Source organism: Callithrix jacchus, chromosome 16 (genome assembly GCF_049354715.1).
Source record: "Callithrix jacchus isolate 240 chromosome 16, calJac240_pri, whole genome shotgun sequence".
Taxonomy (NCBI): Eukaryota; Metazoa; Chordata; class Mammalia; order Primates; family Cebidae; genus Callithrix; species Callithrix jacchus.
This window is the reverse complement of record NC_133517.1, coordinates 77,838,876-77,854,048: the sequence shown is the minus strand read 5'-3', so window position 1 is coordinate 77,854,048 and position 15,173 is coordinate 77,838,876. Positions and strand designations below refer to the sequence as shown.

At 39.6% G+C, this 15,173-nt stretch overlaps 1 protein-coding gene across 4 annotated transcripts in view; it reads right to left on the bottom strand.

The window, feature by feature from the left end:
* ENPP2 (ectonucleotide pyrophosphatase/phosphodiesterase 2) overlaps window positions 1–15,173 on the bottom strand; it is a 115,365-nt gene that overhangs the window by 1,491 nt on the left and 98,701 nt on the right. For 2 of the 4 annotated variants that reach the window (XM_008983321.5, XM_035277555.3), the window contains exons 20-25: window positions 12,322–12,396; window positions 10,912–11,048; window positions 9,493–9,628; window positions 8,117–8,194; window positions 4,816–4,948; window positions 3,909–4,065 (exon numbers count right to left, since the gene is read on the bottom strand). In XM_008983321.5, coding sequence (XP_008981569.1) covers window positions 3,909–4,065; window positions 4,816–4,948; window positions 8,117–8,194; window positions 9,493–9,628; window positions 10,912–11,048; window positions 12,322–12,396 — 716 coding nt within the window. The remainder of the gene's footprint in view (window positions 1–3,908; window positions 4,066–4,815; window positions 4,949–8,116; window positions 8,195–9,492; window positions 9,629–10,911; window positions 11,049–12,321; window positions 12,397–15,173) is intronic. The other 2 variants (XM_002807644.7, XM_035277557.3) reach the window with 1 other exon arrangement.

Below are 15,173 nucleotides of genomic sequence, written 5' to 3'. Positions count from 1 at the left end.
ATTCCAGCAAAGCAGTTCTTTGCATCTCAAAAATAGCTTCTTTCATTTTTGTGGGAAATTGAGGGAAAGAGTGAAATCTGCGAGCGCTGTGAATATGGAGTCATGTAGACTTTCGTTAGTAGACATAGAGCAGGAGGACCTTTGCAAGTAATTCCGTTCACAAACACCCCTGGAATTGCAATGGCTTCCCAGAGTCCTTCTACAGGTTGCAGGGTGGCTGCATGTCCCAGGGCTGAGAATATTCAGACATGCCCTCATCCAACACTTTGCCAGTAGTGGTCTCAATGAATTATCCACCAAAGCCCAAGAACCTGCAACGGGCTTTCTCGGAAAGCTCCAACCCACAGACCTGGACAAGGAACTGCAGCAGCTTATGCCAGGTCTAAATATGTTCCAGGAGGGTGTTGGTTCAGGAAACTGATTCCCGGTCATCCCAGGAAAAATGAAAAAAGGGGAAGAAATTGCTTTGCAGGGTGGGGAAGTAAGGATTTTAACCTTCACGTCCCACCCTCCTAACCCAACCTAACCAAGATCTCTGCGATTCACAGGAAAGGAAAGACCTAAATATAACTTTACCCACAATGGTACTGACCAATCCTCAGTGTGACCCTATAATTAACGAAGTAGGAGGTCTCCAGACCGGTCAGGACCCCCTCAGACCAAGCAGGGCAAGTATGAGCATGTATTTTGAGAGAATTTTCATATTCAGCTCATTTGTTTGATTTTTCAATGGTCAGTCAGTCCAATTTTTTGCAGTAATTTGTAAAAGCAGTCATTTGAATGTGTGGACAGGGGTGAAAAGGTTTTCCCTAATTTAAATAATGGCTAGCTGGGATTATAAGAATTCTGAAAAAACATCTGTCTTTTGCTATTTCTTTCCTTGGGAAATGATATGCCAATTTCATTGGAGAGGCAGTCTCTTCTGGTCCTCACACCCTGAAATCTATCAACATTAGGAAATGCTGGCTATGTTGCACGTGAAGAAAACATCCTCTGCCTTGATGTTTAGCTGGCAGTCCACAGAAGTATTTGCTGATGAAGACTGTTCTGCAAGATGCAAAACTAATACAATTCAAATAAAAGTTCATGTGCAGCAAGGTAGGAAGGACAGGAAAGACTTTAAAATAAATCACTTAGAATATTAATGCAAACAAAAGCAAAAAACCCATGAGCTTGCTTGTCTTCCTCACTATGGCTATTTATTCTTCACCTGTCTTTTCTCCCTTTCTCCCCAGGTTTGTGAATTCAAGCCCCAGCAGTTTTAAGGTAAAATTCACAGCAAGGACAGATGTCTATGTGAACAGGTGAGCCTTCAATGAGAGGCATGCTGGCCATGAACTCTATAAGAAACATCTCCAAACTGTGCAGTCAGAAACCAGCAGGGAGAGGAAAACCTTTGAGGATTTCAGAGGATTTCATTTTTCAGACATAAAATTTAGATCAATTATAGAACATCCTTTGCACAGAGTTTACAGCAGTATTATAAAAACTCCCCATCACCAAATTCCTCTAATGACAGAACTTGAACATGTATTCCTCAGGAATCTAAGTATACCTTAAATGGCCTACTATATACATAAAATTTCTTTGTGGTCTTTTCTTTATGGCAATTTTTAATTTTACCCCATAATACAATTGTTTAATATTTTGCAAGAATTTCACCTCCCACAAGTTTGTAATAAAAATGAAGCTCAGAGAATGTATACCATGTTGTATGGAGGCATTACATCCACCTGGTACCCTTGTGGTTACAAACAACCAAAACTGAGAAGGTCAAGCCAGTAAGTTGATAACAGCTTGTCTCTCAATTGCAGTTTTCATATTTCTCTACACCCGTTCCATCATTTATAGAACCCTACTGATCCTTCAAGTATAATATTGTTGTCTTCCATTCTTCTATTTAAATCTCCAAGGCCACAGTTCCAATTTAAGTTCTCTTGCCTCACTCCTGTGAATCTTGCCAAAGCCCTTCGAGCACCATGTTCAGCCTCCTCCATTTCATGCTCATCTTCCTAAAGCAAAGCCTAAAATGTTGCTCTTCCAACTAAACATTTTCCTTGGGTACCTAACGCCTGAAAAGTAAGAAAAAATTCCTAAAGTTCCAAGTTTGTACTAAGGAAATCTGATAAACTGGAAAAAGGATGGGCTCTTGGAGTCAGAGGCCTTAAACCTGAACCTCTGCTCTTCTACTGACTAACCGAGTAACCACACAACACAATTTTCCCTTATTAGCTACAGGTTCCTCAACAGTTAACAAAGGGCAGGGGAGAGATCATGTGTATACACATTTGCCTCGCACTGTGATCAAATGATTAGAAATAATATATGTAGAGGACCTGCACAGAGACTGGATCACAACATGTACTCAATACATGACAGCAACCAGACTACTGCTGCTACTATTATGACTACAATTGTTACTATTGCTACTTCTACTTTTCTAAAAATTTGATTCCAATCAACGTTTAAAATCTTTTCTCCCACTATTGGCCCTCAGTTACAATATTCAGGCAAAACTTAATTCACTTTCTGGGATATATGTAACATTTCTAATTTTCTTCTACATTCGTAGCCTCAATCTTCACCCATAACTAAAGTAATAATCAAAAACTATCTTGCCCACGAAGCTCATCATCTCTACTGAAGCTATTCTTACGGCTCCCTGCCCTTCAGTGTTGCCATTTCCATATCTGTTTTATTTGTTGACCCCCTCTCAAGGCTGCCTAGGAATAGTGACTATGTCTAATATACTATTGTTTCTCCTAGAGCACCTTATACACTTAGGAATTTGAGTAGTACTTGTTGACTAAAGGTTATCTTCTGTATATTACATCTCTACTCCTTCTATTATGTGAAACAAAAGCATAGACTATTACTTCTAAAATCAACCTTTGAGCACAAACTTAACCACATTAGAAGGACCTGAAGATTTTTTTATTTGTCCCTGAGTGCCAAGTTAGTATAGGGCCAGCAGCATATAGCATGGCTCCTATCTTTTTTCATGATGTCATCTTGTATCCCAGCTGTCCCTCCGGAGGAAGAGTAAATCAGGAGTCATCTGTGGTATCTGAGAAAAGAGTGACTGTTACACCATCATCATAACTAGTAGCAAACCTGATTAGTAAGGTGTAGATTTCTCTCTTGCTCGCTCTTGCTGTGTGTGTGTGTGCATTAAAAAGTTTTTTTATGGGCTGGGCACAGTGGCTCATGCCTGTAGTACCAGCACTTTGGGAAGCCGAGGCAAGTGGATCACCTGAGGTGAGAAGTTCAAGACCAGCCTGGCCAACAGGGTGAAACCCCATCTCTACTAAAATTCAAAAAATTAGCTGGGCATGGTGTTGCCTGCCTGTAATCCCAGCTACTTGGGAGGCTGAGGCAGGAGAATTACTTGAATCCAGGAGGTGGAGGTTACAGTGAGTCAAGATCACACCACTGCACTCCAGTCTGGGCAACAGAGCAAAACTCCATCTCAAAAAAAAAAAAAGTTTTTAATATGGAAATTTTCAAACATCCGGAAAAGTAAAGAGAGTAATATAAATTTCTATGAACTCTTACCAACTTTCAACAATTATCAACATTTTGCTAGTTTCCACTTTCTTTTCATAAAATTTTGCCATTCTCCACTTTTGTTTGTAAAATGAAAAACATTTGGACACTTAATTCTCAGAATTGCACACATTTATAGAATGATGTTAAATGCACACACACATATTGAAAAATAAAAAAAAAAAACAATAGAAGACAAAATTCCTACGTGCTAAGCAAAGTTCTGTTTGGTTCCTTTCTTTCTTCTGTTTAGGGCTAGTGCTTTATAGTAAGTGTGTTCCAGTTCAATAATGGAAATATAGAGTAAGAAACAAAGGTGAACTATGGAAACAAATCCTCAAAGACTCTCTCTGTAAACTCACATTGCAGCTCTCATCGTTGTCAGGCCGGTGAGGCAAGATGAAGGAGGACACAGAGAGAGGGCCGTCACACTTGTCGGCAGGCTGAGTGAAATCCAGACAGCTGGTGATGATGCTGTAGTAGTGAGTTGGAACAGGAATGGAACTGCCTTCCACGTACCTGAAACGGGAAGGTAAAACTAAGTCACAGTTGATGAGTTGATGTTGAAGCTTCCTTTTTTTAAATGATGACATCCTACTGAGATGTACTGACTCAGGAAATCTAAGTGATTACATAAGTCCCTCCCAAAGAATGAAGATAAGTGGGAATGATCATCTTCCCATTGAAGAGTTGCTGAAGAAGCTATGACAAAAAAATTAAATCTTTTGATACATTTTCTTTCATAGAATGGAAAAGTGCATTTATTTACCACAAAACCCAAAATTCCATTTCAATCACCAGTGCCCATTTAATCAAAAGAATTGAAAAATTCAGGCTGGGCGCAGTGATTCACTCCTGTAATCCCAGCACTTTGGGAGGCCAAAGCAGGTAGATCGCTTGAGATCAGGAGTTCAAGACCAGCCTGACCAACATGGTGAAATCCCATCTCTACTAAAAATATACAAATTAGCTGGGCGTAGTGGTGGGTGCCTGTAAACCCAGTTACTTGGGAGGCTGAGGCAGGAGAATCATTTGAACCCAGGAGACAGAGGTTGCAGTGAGCCAAGATCATGCCACTGCACCCCAGCCTTGGTGACAGAGCAAGACTCCGTCTCAAAAAAAAAAAGAATTGAAAATTCAAAAGGAGATTCAAAGAGGAAAAGATTTAAGGGGCATCATCTCTTCTCCAGCACATGAATATTTGAAAAACCCCTTGAGTGAGAACTTGGGACTTAAGAATCACACACCAAGTAGAAATGAAAGGCTTACTGTTTGATTTTGTCCTCTGTGTCACGTAAGCCATCGTAGTCATAGTCAAAGATTGGTCCACTTATCACGTTAACTCCATTTCTTTCTGAAGCATATTTCTTCACCAATACCCTTTGGAAATAATTCCAGACCCCTGTGCAAAGACAGAAGTCAATTCTTCATGAAGAAAACTCCTTATTCTGGCCAAATTGTCTCTAGGATGCATGCTACCAGCCAAATGTCATAAGCCAAGAGACAAGAGAGTTGTCATGATTCATGAGACAAATCATTCTATGGCATCACCTGTGTGTGTGTGTGTGTGTGTGTGTGTGTGTGTGTGTGTGTGTGTGTCATTTACAAACCAGCAAAGGCAACAATGTAGAGCTACAAGACAGATGGTAGGGGAGTTTAACCCAGTCCAGTAAGTCAGGAAAGGATTCCCAGATGAAGTGAATCCTTCACTTTGGACCAAGCTGAGGTCCAAAGCATGAATAAGTAGGTGGTATTTCTCAGGCAAAACATGCCAGGCAGAGGGAACAGAATGTGCAAAACAGGAAGCATGGTGTTTCAGAGTAATGAAAATAAGAGTTTACTCTATCTTCTTGTCCTTCATGATGTCATCAATATGCTAGTTCCCAGGTTTAAGCTTCACCCCTGACCTTTCCCAGAGCTCCAGACATATTATCGAACCACCTACCTCCTAATGCACTGGAATACCTAATATTCATGTCAAGCAAAACATTATCCAAACAGAATTCTTTTAAATGTTCCTTCCTAAACCTGCCCCAACCGTCGCCTTCTCCATCATAATCAATAGCTCTGGCACTCACCCAGATATTTAGGCCAAAAGCCTCAGAGTTGTTCTTGTTTTCTCCCCTTGCAACAGACACATGTGAACCACTTCTGTCAGTGCTGTCACCAAAGTATACCCCAATCATCCCAAATCCTACCACCTCTCATCTTTTCCCTGCTTTTATCCTGGTCTAACTTACCATCCTCTCTGAAGTGAACTATCACAGCACAAAAGACTATTCCCTGGGCTCCCGGTGAAACACTTACTTCCCTTGTACCTTGTAGCCCACTCCCCCATATAGAAGCCTGATGGATCCTTTTAGACCATAAGTCAGGTCATCTCTTTCTCTTGCACACACACACACACACACACACACCACCCATTTGTAATTAGAATGAAAGCCTACTCCCCACCATAGTCTCTGCCTACCTCTGTGACTTTACTTCCTCCCCCTTTCCCTGTCAGGCGCAAGGCTTTCTTTTTGTCCCCTAACCTTGCCAAACTTATTTCAGGCTAAGCTTTGCCCTTGCTCTTTTCTTTGCCTGAAAAACTCATTCCCTGATCGGTGCATGTTGAGTTTCTCCTCTATAGTTCATTTCTCACTTTCACGGTCATCCTCTGCAGAGAACTGCTTGTCCCCTCTGCCACTAACTTACATAATGGCCAACCAGAGGGGCAGAATGGAAACGGAGAAAAACAAGAGAATAACAGAAGACAGGATAGGCAAGCCGTGGGCTGGTTCTGAAACATGAGATCCAATTCACCATGCTCTCTTCAACATGGAGGTCATGAGGTTCTAGCTCTTAGCCCCTCCCCCCTCCCTTATTAAAAAGCACCTGGCCATCCTTCTCATAGTGCTTCAATTGCTCTTCATGCCTCCTGAAACTCCGAATGGCAGAGCAGCCCACAAGAGCCAAAATACCTTAGACAATTATTTGCAGTTGAGAAAGAAGCCAAATGGTAAGAAAGGAGCTCAAATGTTCACTTAAACATTAAGGAGAAGAAGAGAAGGAAAGAAATAACAATGAGAACAGTCAAAAGGCCAGGCCCGCAGAAATGTGGCATGTAAAGAAACCACCCCCATCGTGGAGAACAGCAAGCTCTCTGTGAAAGGCTTTCTCCACACCAGCCTCAGGGTGGTACCGTGTGCTGCCTTGATTACCATTTGGTCAAAAAACACTTCAATAAAGAATAAAGAAATCCAGGAAACCCCGATTTACAGAAATTAAATGAAGCTGCATTCTATGTAATATTGTGATAAATGTTAACTATGTGAGTTTCTGACATGTTTTTCAGTTGGGTCTAAGAACAAATCAAGAAACCTTTTAAAAGCATACTTTAATTTTTCACTCGTAAGCAATAAATTCTATCCTTGAATAAACCTTTATTTACTAACTAGGACCGTGTGGCCCTTTTCACCAGTATTAAGCTGCAGAGGCCTGCCAGTGTAGTCAACACTCCACAATCGCCCATTCCTATTTTGAGACTCCCTTTCAGCCCTGACTGTCCTGTAACACAGCCTAAACCTCCTCCAGCAAGTTGAAGCACATAGAGGTGCTTCCTTTTCCTACCTTTCCCATAACAACGTAAGGTCTGTTCACTACAAATGTACTGGAAAATGGTAACAGCTACTTCATAATGCTGACTCTATCTTTGAACACACGGATAGATAAAAGGATGGATGGATGGATGGATGGAGACACAAATGAATAAAGAAATATGAATTGCTTTGGCCATGGGATATAAGTCAAAAATCCATGTAGACCTTAGAGGTCATGCAATCAAATCTCTTAATTTTACAAATGAGAAGTTTAATGACATTTCTATGATCATACAGCCTATGGTCACACTCCAGGGACTTGGTAGTTTGGGCCCAAGCTCATTGTGCCTATACAATTCTTTACTTCACTAGCATCCACAAATATATATATGTCAGGTACAAAGAAATTACAAATGTTCAAAGAAACCAAAATAATAATTGGTATAGCACTAAAACCATCTGAAATAAATACTCTTATGATTCAGAAGACACTTTCGGCTCTTACTGGGTTTCAGGGTCAACATTCAGAATATGTCATCACCCCAAGAGGAAGAGGTGCCACTGGCTTTTACTGTAATGCTGAACAAATAGCTATAGATGCTATTAAATATCAAGTGGCCATCAAAATACAGTGAAGACCCTTTTTTACCATTAAAACAATAAGCATTGAAATAAAAATAACAACCCGATTACAAGAAAAACACAAACTTGGGTTAGTTCAGTTTCTACCATGTATGACCTGTGGTCACTTATTTAATATCAATTTTTTAATTATAAACAAGGAATACACTATCAGCCAACCTCCCTCACAGATTCAAATGTTGGATCAACAGCCAGAAATTTACATGAAAGATCCTCAAAAATTATAAAGGCTAAACACATGAAAAGTATTCTTATTAAAATTAACATAGAGGTAGAAAAGGTAAGGGGTAAATTTAGAAATGTTTATTTTCATAAATAACAGTGTATCAGGTAAATAGTGGACTTACGTTTGAAAGCAGGATACATTGGAACCATATTGGTTACAAGGAATGCATCATATTTAGCCTCTGGTGAAGAGCTCAGATCTAAACATTAGGAAAACAAATAGTATATAATAGTATATATTGCTTACCAAAATCTACATCAGTTAAAAAAAAAAAGGAATTTTCTTTTCTCTTTTTTTTTCTTTTTTTTTTTTTTGAGACAGAGTTTCGTTCTTGTTACCCAGGCTGGAGTGCAATGGCGCAACCTCGGCTCACCGCAACCTCTGCCTCCTGGGTTCAGGCAATCCTCCTGCCTCAGCCTCCTGAGTACCTGGGATTACAGGCATGCACCACCGTGCCCAGCTAATTTTTTTGTATTTTTAGTAGAGACGGGGTTTCATCATGTTGACCAGAATGGTCTTGATCTCTTGACCTTGTGATCCACCACCTTGGCCTCCCAAAGTGCTAGGATTACAGGCGTGAGCCACCATGCCTGGCCAGGAATTTTCTTAAATGGTCCAAACTACATGAAGTAAATGAATCTATTCCTACTCCTAACTGCTTTATACATATCCTTACTCCCCTCCCACTCAATCCCTTCTTCACTCAATAGCTGTCTCCCAAAAGCCATTTATAATGTTTTTTCTTATGATCCACTTCTTGAGCCTACCAACATTATTTTTAAAAAATTTTTGATTTCATTAGTGCCATTTAGACTTAAAAAAAAGTCATCAAGGTAGTAAGAGATGGTTTAAGGGCTTCAGATTTTTTCTTTTTCTTTTTTAAGATGGAATCTTGCTCTGTCACCCAGGCCGAAGTGCAGTGGCCTGATCACAGCTCACTGTAGCCTCAAACCCCCAGATTCAACGGATCCTCCCACCTCAGCCTCCAGACTATCAGGGACTGTGGCATGTGCCACCATGATCAGCTAATTTTTAAATTTTTCTATAAAGACAAGGTCTTGCTATGTTGTCCAGCTCATTTTGAACTCCTGGACTCAGGTAACCCTCCCACCTTGGCCTCCCAAAGTGCTGGGATCACTTTGGGATTACAGTGGTGGCTCACACCTGACCTCAGGTAACCTTAAGAGATCCCCTCTATAGTTTATATAAAGGAGTAGTGTCTTAATGATTCACTGTTTCCTTTTCAGACTGTCATTTAATTATGTAAGGGTGGACACAGAAGATTATCTTGCATATTAGAATTCCCCTGGAGAACTGGATTTTTTGAAAGCTAGTCACTTTTTGGCTGATTTTGGAAGGATCCCATAAAAGTTCATTTCTATAATCTTTTGAGTACCCTCTCTTGCAGAAAACCCAAGCCACTGAAATTCTAAATACCAAGAATGCACAGCATAACATCCCTCTAGAGGCATCAGATATTCATACTCTGTAACTTACAAGGAGGAAAGAGGAATCCATAGGACATCTGCTTGTCATTTTTGTAGGCCAAACAGTTCTGACTGAAACTTGGAGAAACACGGACATCAGGCCGGACACAACTGGTCAGATGCTCAGGAATAGCAGAGACCTCGGCCTGCATGAGAGTCAGAGGCACTCAGCAATGCCGTGGCTCTGTTATGAACAGTGGAAATCAAACCCCCTCTGGCTTCTCCGATAGCTTGTATTCTGATAGCCTGACTCCTTTTTTTTTTCATCTTTGATAGTCTGACTTCTTTTTAAAAGCCCTTAGTTTTAAGTACAGTAAGCCATGAATTTTCAAACTTTTTTTTAATCGACAGAGCTATCCTTATCAAAGTCTTAAATAAAACAATATAGAAAGCAGAACATAAAGTAGAAATCCTACTGTTGAAATAATAGGATATCATGGAAGATAATTTATAAAATAACCTCCTCTAAATTGACTATTTATCTGTGTGTGTGTGTGTGTGTGTGTGTGTATAGAATATACGAGAACATAATATGTGCACACATTATAAATTTGCAATAAATTGTATTTGGGGCAGTAGAAGTGTTCTCTTCCTTTGTATTAAAAAATTTAAAACATGCCTCAACTGCCAAATAACATTTTCTAATTCTGGATATATATATCTATCTAGTTCATCTTCATCAAAACTGAAACCTCAACATAAAACTTTTGTTAAAAAACCAGGCCAGGCGTAGGGCTCATGCCTGTAATCTCAGCACCTTGGAGGCTGAGACAGGTAGATCACCTGAAGTCAGGAGTTCAAGACCAGCCTGACCAACATGGCGAAACACCATCTCTACTAAAAATACAAAATTTGGCCAGATATAGTGGCGCAAGCCTATAATTCCAGCTACTTGGGAGGCTGAGACAAGAGAATTGCTTCAACCCAGGAAGCAGAGGTTACAGAGAGCTGAGATCATACCACTGCACTCCATCCTGGGAGACAGGGCAAGACTCGGTATCAAAAAGAAAATAAAAAACCAGACACTGATAGCGGGGGAAGGTTGGAGGTGGGGTGCGTATGTGGGAACTCTGCACTTTCCACTCAAACTTGCTGGGAAATAAAATTTGCTCTTAAAAAATAAGGTCTATTAAAATAAACAAACAAACCTTGGCAGTTTCGGTAACTATTGGGCAATGACTTAAGCGGAGTGAAAGAAAATGAAAGAATTAGCAATCTCCCTTTAATGTTTAACATATTCCCATGGAATTACCAGAACATTGAATAAAGACTTATTCAAAATATCTTACAATAAATCCAACATACGATTTCTTTCATTAAGAAAAAATAAAATATTTTCTAAGACAAAATTCTGTGAAGCAAGAAATCACTGTATCAACGTGAGGATTGTAATAAAATAAAGAATATAAAATCCAGTTTTCTCAGTGACCTGTTTGGAAACAGTATATGATGTCCAGAGTGGCATTAGGAATATTTCACTATAACCACTTTCAAAGTCAGTGTGATATAAAATATCATATCTCGTCCGAAACAGCACTGCAGGTCGCCCATAGAGGAGGTGTCTCTCTAAGAAAGAAAGAAAAAAACTGTTAGATGCGTATTAGATTTTACATCAAACATTAAAGAAATATTGGAAGAGTCAAGTTACCTAAAATGTGCTGGCTAACTTATTAATATCGCGCTTTCTCCTTAATTTCATCACATTCGTTTTTCTAACACTTTTCTGGTTAATCTGATCACCTAAGCAGGGGTCAAGTCTTACAGTTATCAAAACCAAAATGTAAATGCTGTTTTTATGTAATGCTTTTTTTAGTTGTAAAGAATTTACAATTTGTATATAAATGAAACATACAATTTTGAAATGATTCAGCTGAATGGAAAGCCAATAGGATTGGATTTTTGTAGAATTAATTAGTTTGACCCTGAAGAGGCTTATCAGGCTCACCAATGATTTAATTAAGAAGAAGGCACACTTTGATCATTATATACAAACTGCAACTCAAATATGCATTCCTTCAGCATAAAAAGTGAGTAGTAATGAGCATTTAAAGTAAGCAGCTTTGTCATAGGGAGGAAAACTCTTTAGGTAAGAACTTAAAGGAACATGTATAGATTTTAAAAAGTGGGCATTCAAGATGGTCTTCTAAATACAGAAGAGGAAAGTTCATCAGTTATCAAAGAACTCAGTTAAGACCCCCCAGTGCAGATTCAGACCTCCAAAGGAAAGTTCTCTTCTTAGGAAAAAGAAAAGGTCTGAAATGTTACTCTTTGAGGAAGAAGAGATGGGAGTTCAATATGCAAATCTTTATTCCACACTCTGCAATAAATATCTGAAGCTTGATCTGCCCACTTTGGATAGGCTAAAGTCAAAACTTCCATAGATTCTTGGAAATTTGGGGCCCTACAGACCAAAATATTTAGAGGTTTAGGCAATTCACAATTCCTTGCATGGTAAATAAATAAATAAACAAAAATTCGTATACTATTTTTTTCTACTAGAGAAAACCTAAGTTAATAAGTTCTGAAAAACACTTATTAAATTATGTATACATGTTGCTTTAATTAAAGTCTTACCATTCTAAACTGCTGATTTGAGACAAAGCAGCCCACACTATTACAACACAAGCCTGTTCTGGGGTAGTTTGGCTGCTCCAGCATTGCAGTAAACGTAGAAGCCTTAGTTAAGCTGCCAAATTTGGGAACCCGCCCCTAAGGATTAGAACATAATCTGACAATATTAAATAAATGAAATATAATAAATAAAATGTCAGCAAATCATAACAGTAGTACTTGGGAGCAGTTAAACAACCCAGACTTTCCTTCAAAACTCAAACCAAACCTTTTCTAGGTTCAAAATTTCCATTAATGTTTTCCTTGTTTTCATTTTTGCTGTCTCTGAATTTCCTGGTTTCAGCTGGAAGCAAAAGTATCAAAATTCTTTGAGAAGCTATTCTCTTTTTATCATTCAAGTTTTCATGTTTACCACACACAGTCCTCTAGACTCAAATTCAAGCTTGGCATCTAATTGATTCCTTTAGGGGGACAACAAAATAGCAGCCATGTTCAGATATACAATATCCCTCCCTAGAGCAACCAGCAAACAAGAGTCTCAGACAATCTGCAGTCTCTACAACTCTAGGTTTTCCTCTAAATCCTCCTCATTTCTAAGAATTCAGTGTAACAGTATATTCCAGAAAGGCTAATGTATTTGCAACACTCTGTTCATAATCGTTAGCAACAATACACTAATCATATATGTGACTTCCATTCTCTCTACCAGAAATAACGTCTCTAGTCTTGCCCATGTCTGTCACCTATCTCCTTCCAAATTTATCCATTATTCTTCATCATCAAACACTGAGCACCCTGGTTGTGCCAGACCTTGGGCTATAGAATGGAGGTACTGGGCAAAGATTAAGATAGAGCTCTTACCCTCAATGAGCTCACAAGTCAATGGGAGATACAAACATGGCACAAACAACAGATGCCGTGTCATCTGCCCATATCAAAAATAGCTACAGAGTATGATGGGAATGCAGAGGATGGCAAATGCTGGAAATAGGGTGGAGGTGGCATCAGTGAAGTCCTTTACGAAACATATGAAGTTAAACCAGGCTGGCCCCATGTCCCATTTTATGCCTGTTGCCCTGGTATAATTGTTAATAGTGTCCCTTCTTACTCTCAAAAGTGCATGATGAATATTTAGCCCTCATGGAAGAGACATGAAGAGGAAAGGGTGAGGTGAGGGGTCCAAGAGGGGCAGAGATATCTTAAGATTCATTTTCTCCTCTGAGCACAGTGGGTCATGCCTGTAATCATACCATTTTGGGAGGCCAAGGCGGGCAGATCGCCTCAGGTCAGGAGTTCAAGACCAGCCGGCCAACATGGTGAAACCCTGTCTCTACTAAAAATACAAAAATTAGCCAGGCATGGTAGTGCACGCCTGTAATCCCAGCTACTTGGGTGTCTGGGACAGGAGACTCACTTGAACCTGGGAGGCAGAGGTTGCAGTTAGCCAAGATCTTGCTACTGCAATCCAGCCTGAGTGACAGAGCAAGACTCCATCTCAAAAAAAAAAAAAAAAAAAGATTCATTTTCTCCCTAAAAGTTTCTTCAATAAAGCTTTTCCATCTCTACTCACTCTACTCATCTACATATATAGACTCAACTTGCTTCAGAAATTTGTGTTCCACAGCTTCCAAGTTATTGTCATAACTGCAGGTTTTGGTACACAGCTGTAACAAAAATATCACTATCTGACTGTCCTTTTCTCAATTGTTACTGAGCAAAACTAGCATAATAAGGGGGGGAAATACAGTGGTTTTTACGGCCTCCTAAAAATCAAACCAAGGTCCCCAATGACCCAAAAAATCTACTTGGGTCTTCCTGGAGCTTAATAGTTTCATTTAAGAAAGAGAGAAAATAATCTCTTCAGTAAGAAACATACATTTTAAGGTCCCGAATCAAAATTTAGATTTTATTTTTTCAGTTTATCAAAGTATCAAAGAATCACAGGTTCAGAGTCATAGCTTGACTCTGCTAGTCTTTAAGCCACAAAATGTAGTTGAATTGTGTTCTCTGCACACACTGAGATCTTTATCTCGAGACCAGCAACCCTGGAGACTAGCCTGCAATCCTCTGCTTTTGCAATGTTTCCAGGATTTCGCAAAGTGGATCTAGCATAACCTGGTGTTCCCAGCCTGGGAATTCCTGTCACGGAATTCCAGACAGAGTCTTCATTCCACACCCCAGTTCTCTGTTTACAATAGTGTCTCCAGCAGTTTTGGTACACGCCAAGGTTCTCCTCCAGATACCACATTTGGCGAAATACTGTGAGGCCAATCTTTTCAAGTGGTGTGGACTTAGCTAGCACTCATTCTTTTTGTCTCCCGAATTCGGGTCGCAGAGACTGGCATTTGTGTTCCTTTTCCTCCTCAGCTTCCTGATTCATATTCCCACAGATGAGCAGGCTGACTTGAGAGCCACATGAAAATCTCTCTTTTTTTTTTTTTTTTTAAAAACATTCACTCCCACAATAATATGCTCTTAAATCTTACCACAAAATCTCTCCCCAAGATCTTTCCTTTTCCTGCAGACTTTCTCCTCTTTGCCTTACAAGTGCTTATTATCATTTGCTGCCATTTCAACCTCCTCTGAGATTTGATTCAAGGCCTCTCTTTAGTGCCCTGTCCTTTCTTACCCCAACCCTGAAAACATTACGTTGTAATTTATCAACTGGATAAATCCTACAACAGAACAGTAACTTTTCAAGGACAGGAACTTCATCTATTTTATTCACCACTGTATCCTCCATCTCCAACAATGCCAATCATATTTTATTTACTTGGCAAACACTTGTTGATAAGTTAATTTTATATATATATATATGTATGTGTATATATATATATATTTAATCTTGGCTTTCGACGTATGACCTATCTAATGTTACCATGAAAGTTACACTGGGCAGATCAGTAGTATCATCTCCAACTTACTGATGAAGGAACTGGAGGTTTATGATTTGTACATAATAATTTAGCTGCCTAGCAGCACTAGAATCCTAGGCCTCCATCCCCCTGGGCCATTATTCTTCTCCTTGGCCTTTTGGGTGGTGTCCAGTTGGGTGTTGGCTGCTGGGTTATCTTATGGAGGGCAAATGGGAATGAAGATCCAACCACTCCCAGGTGTGAG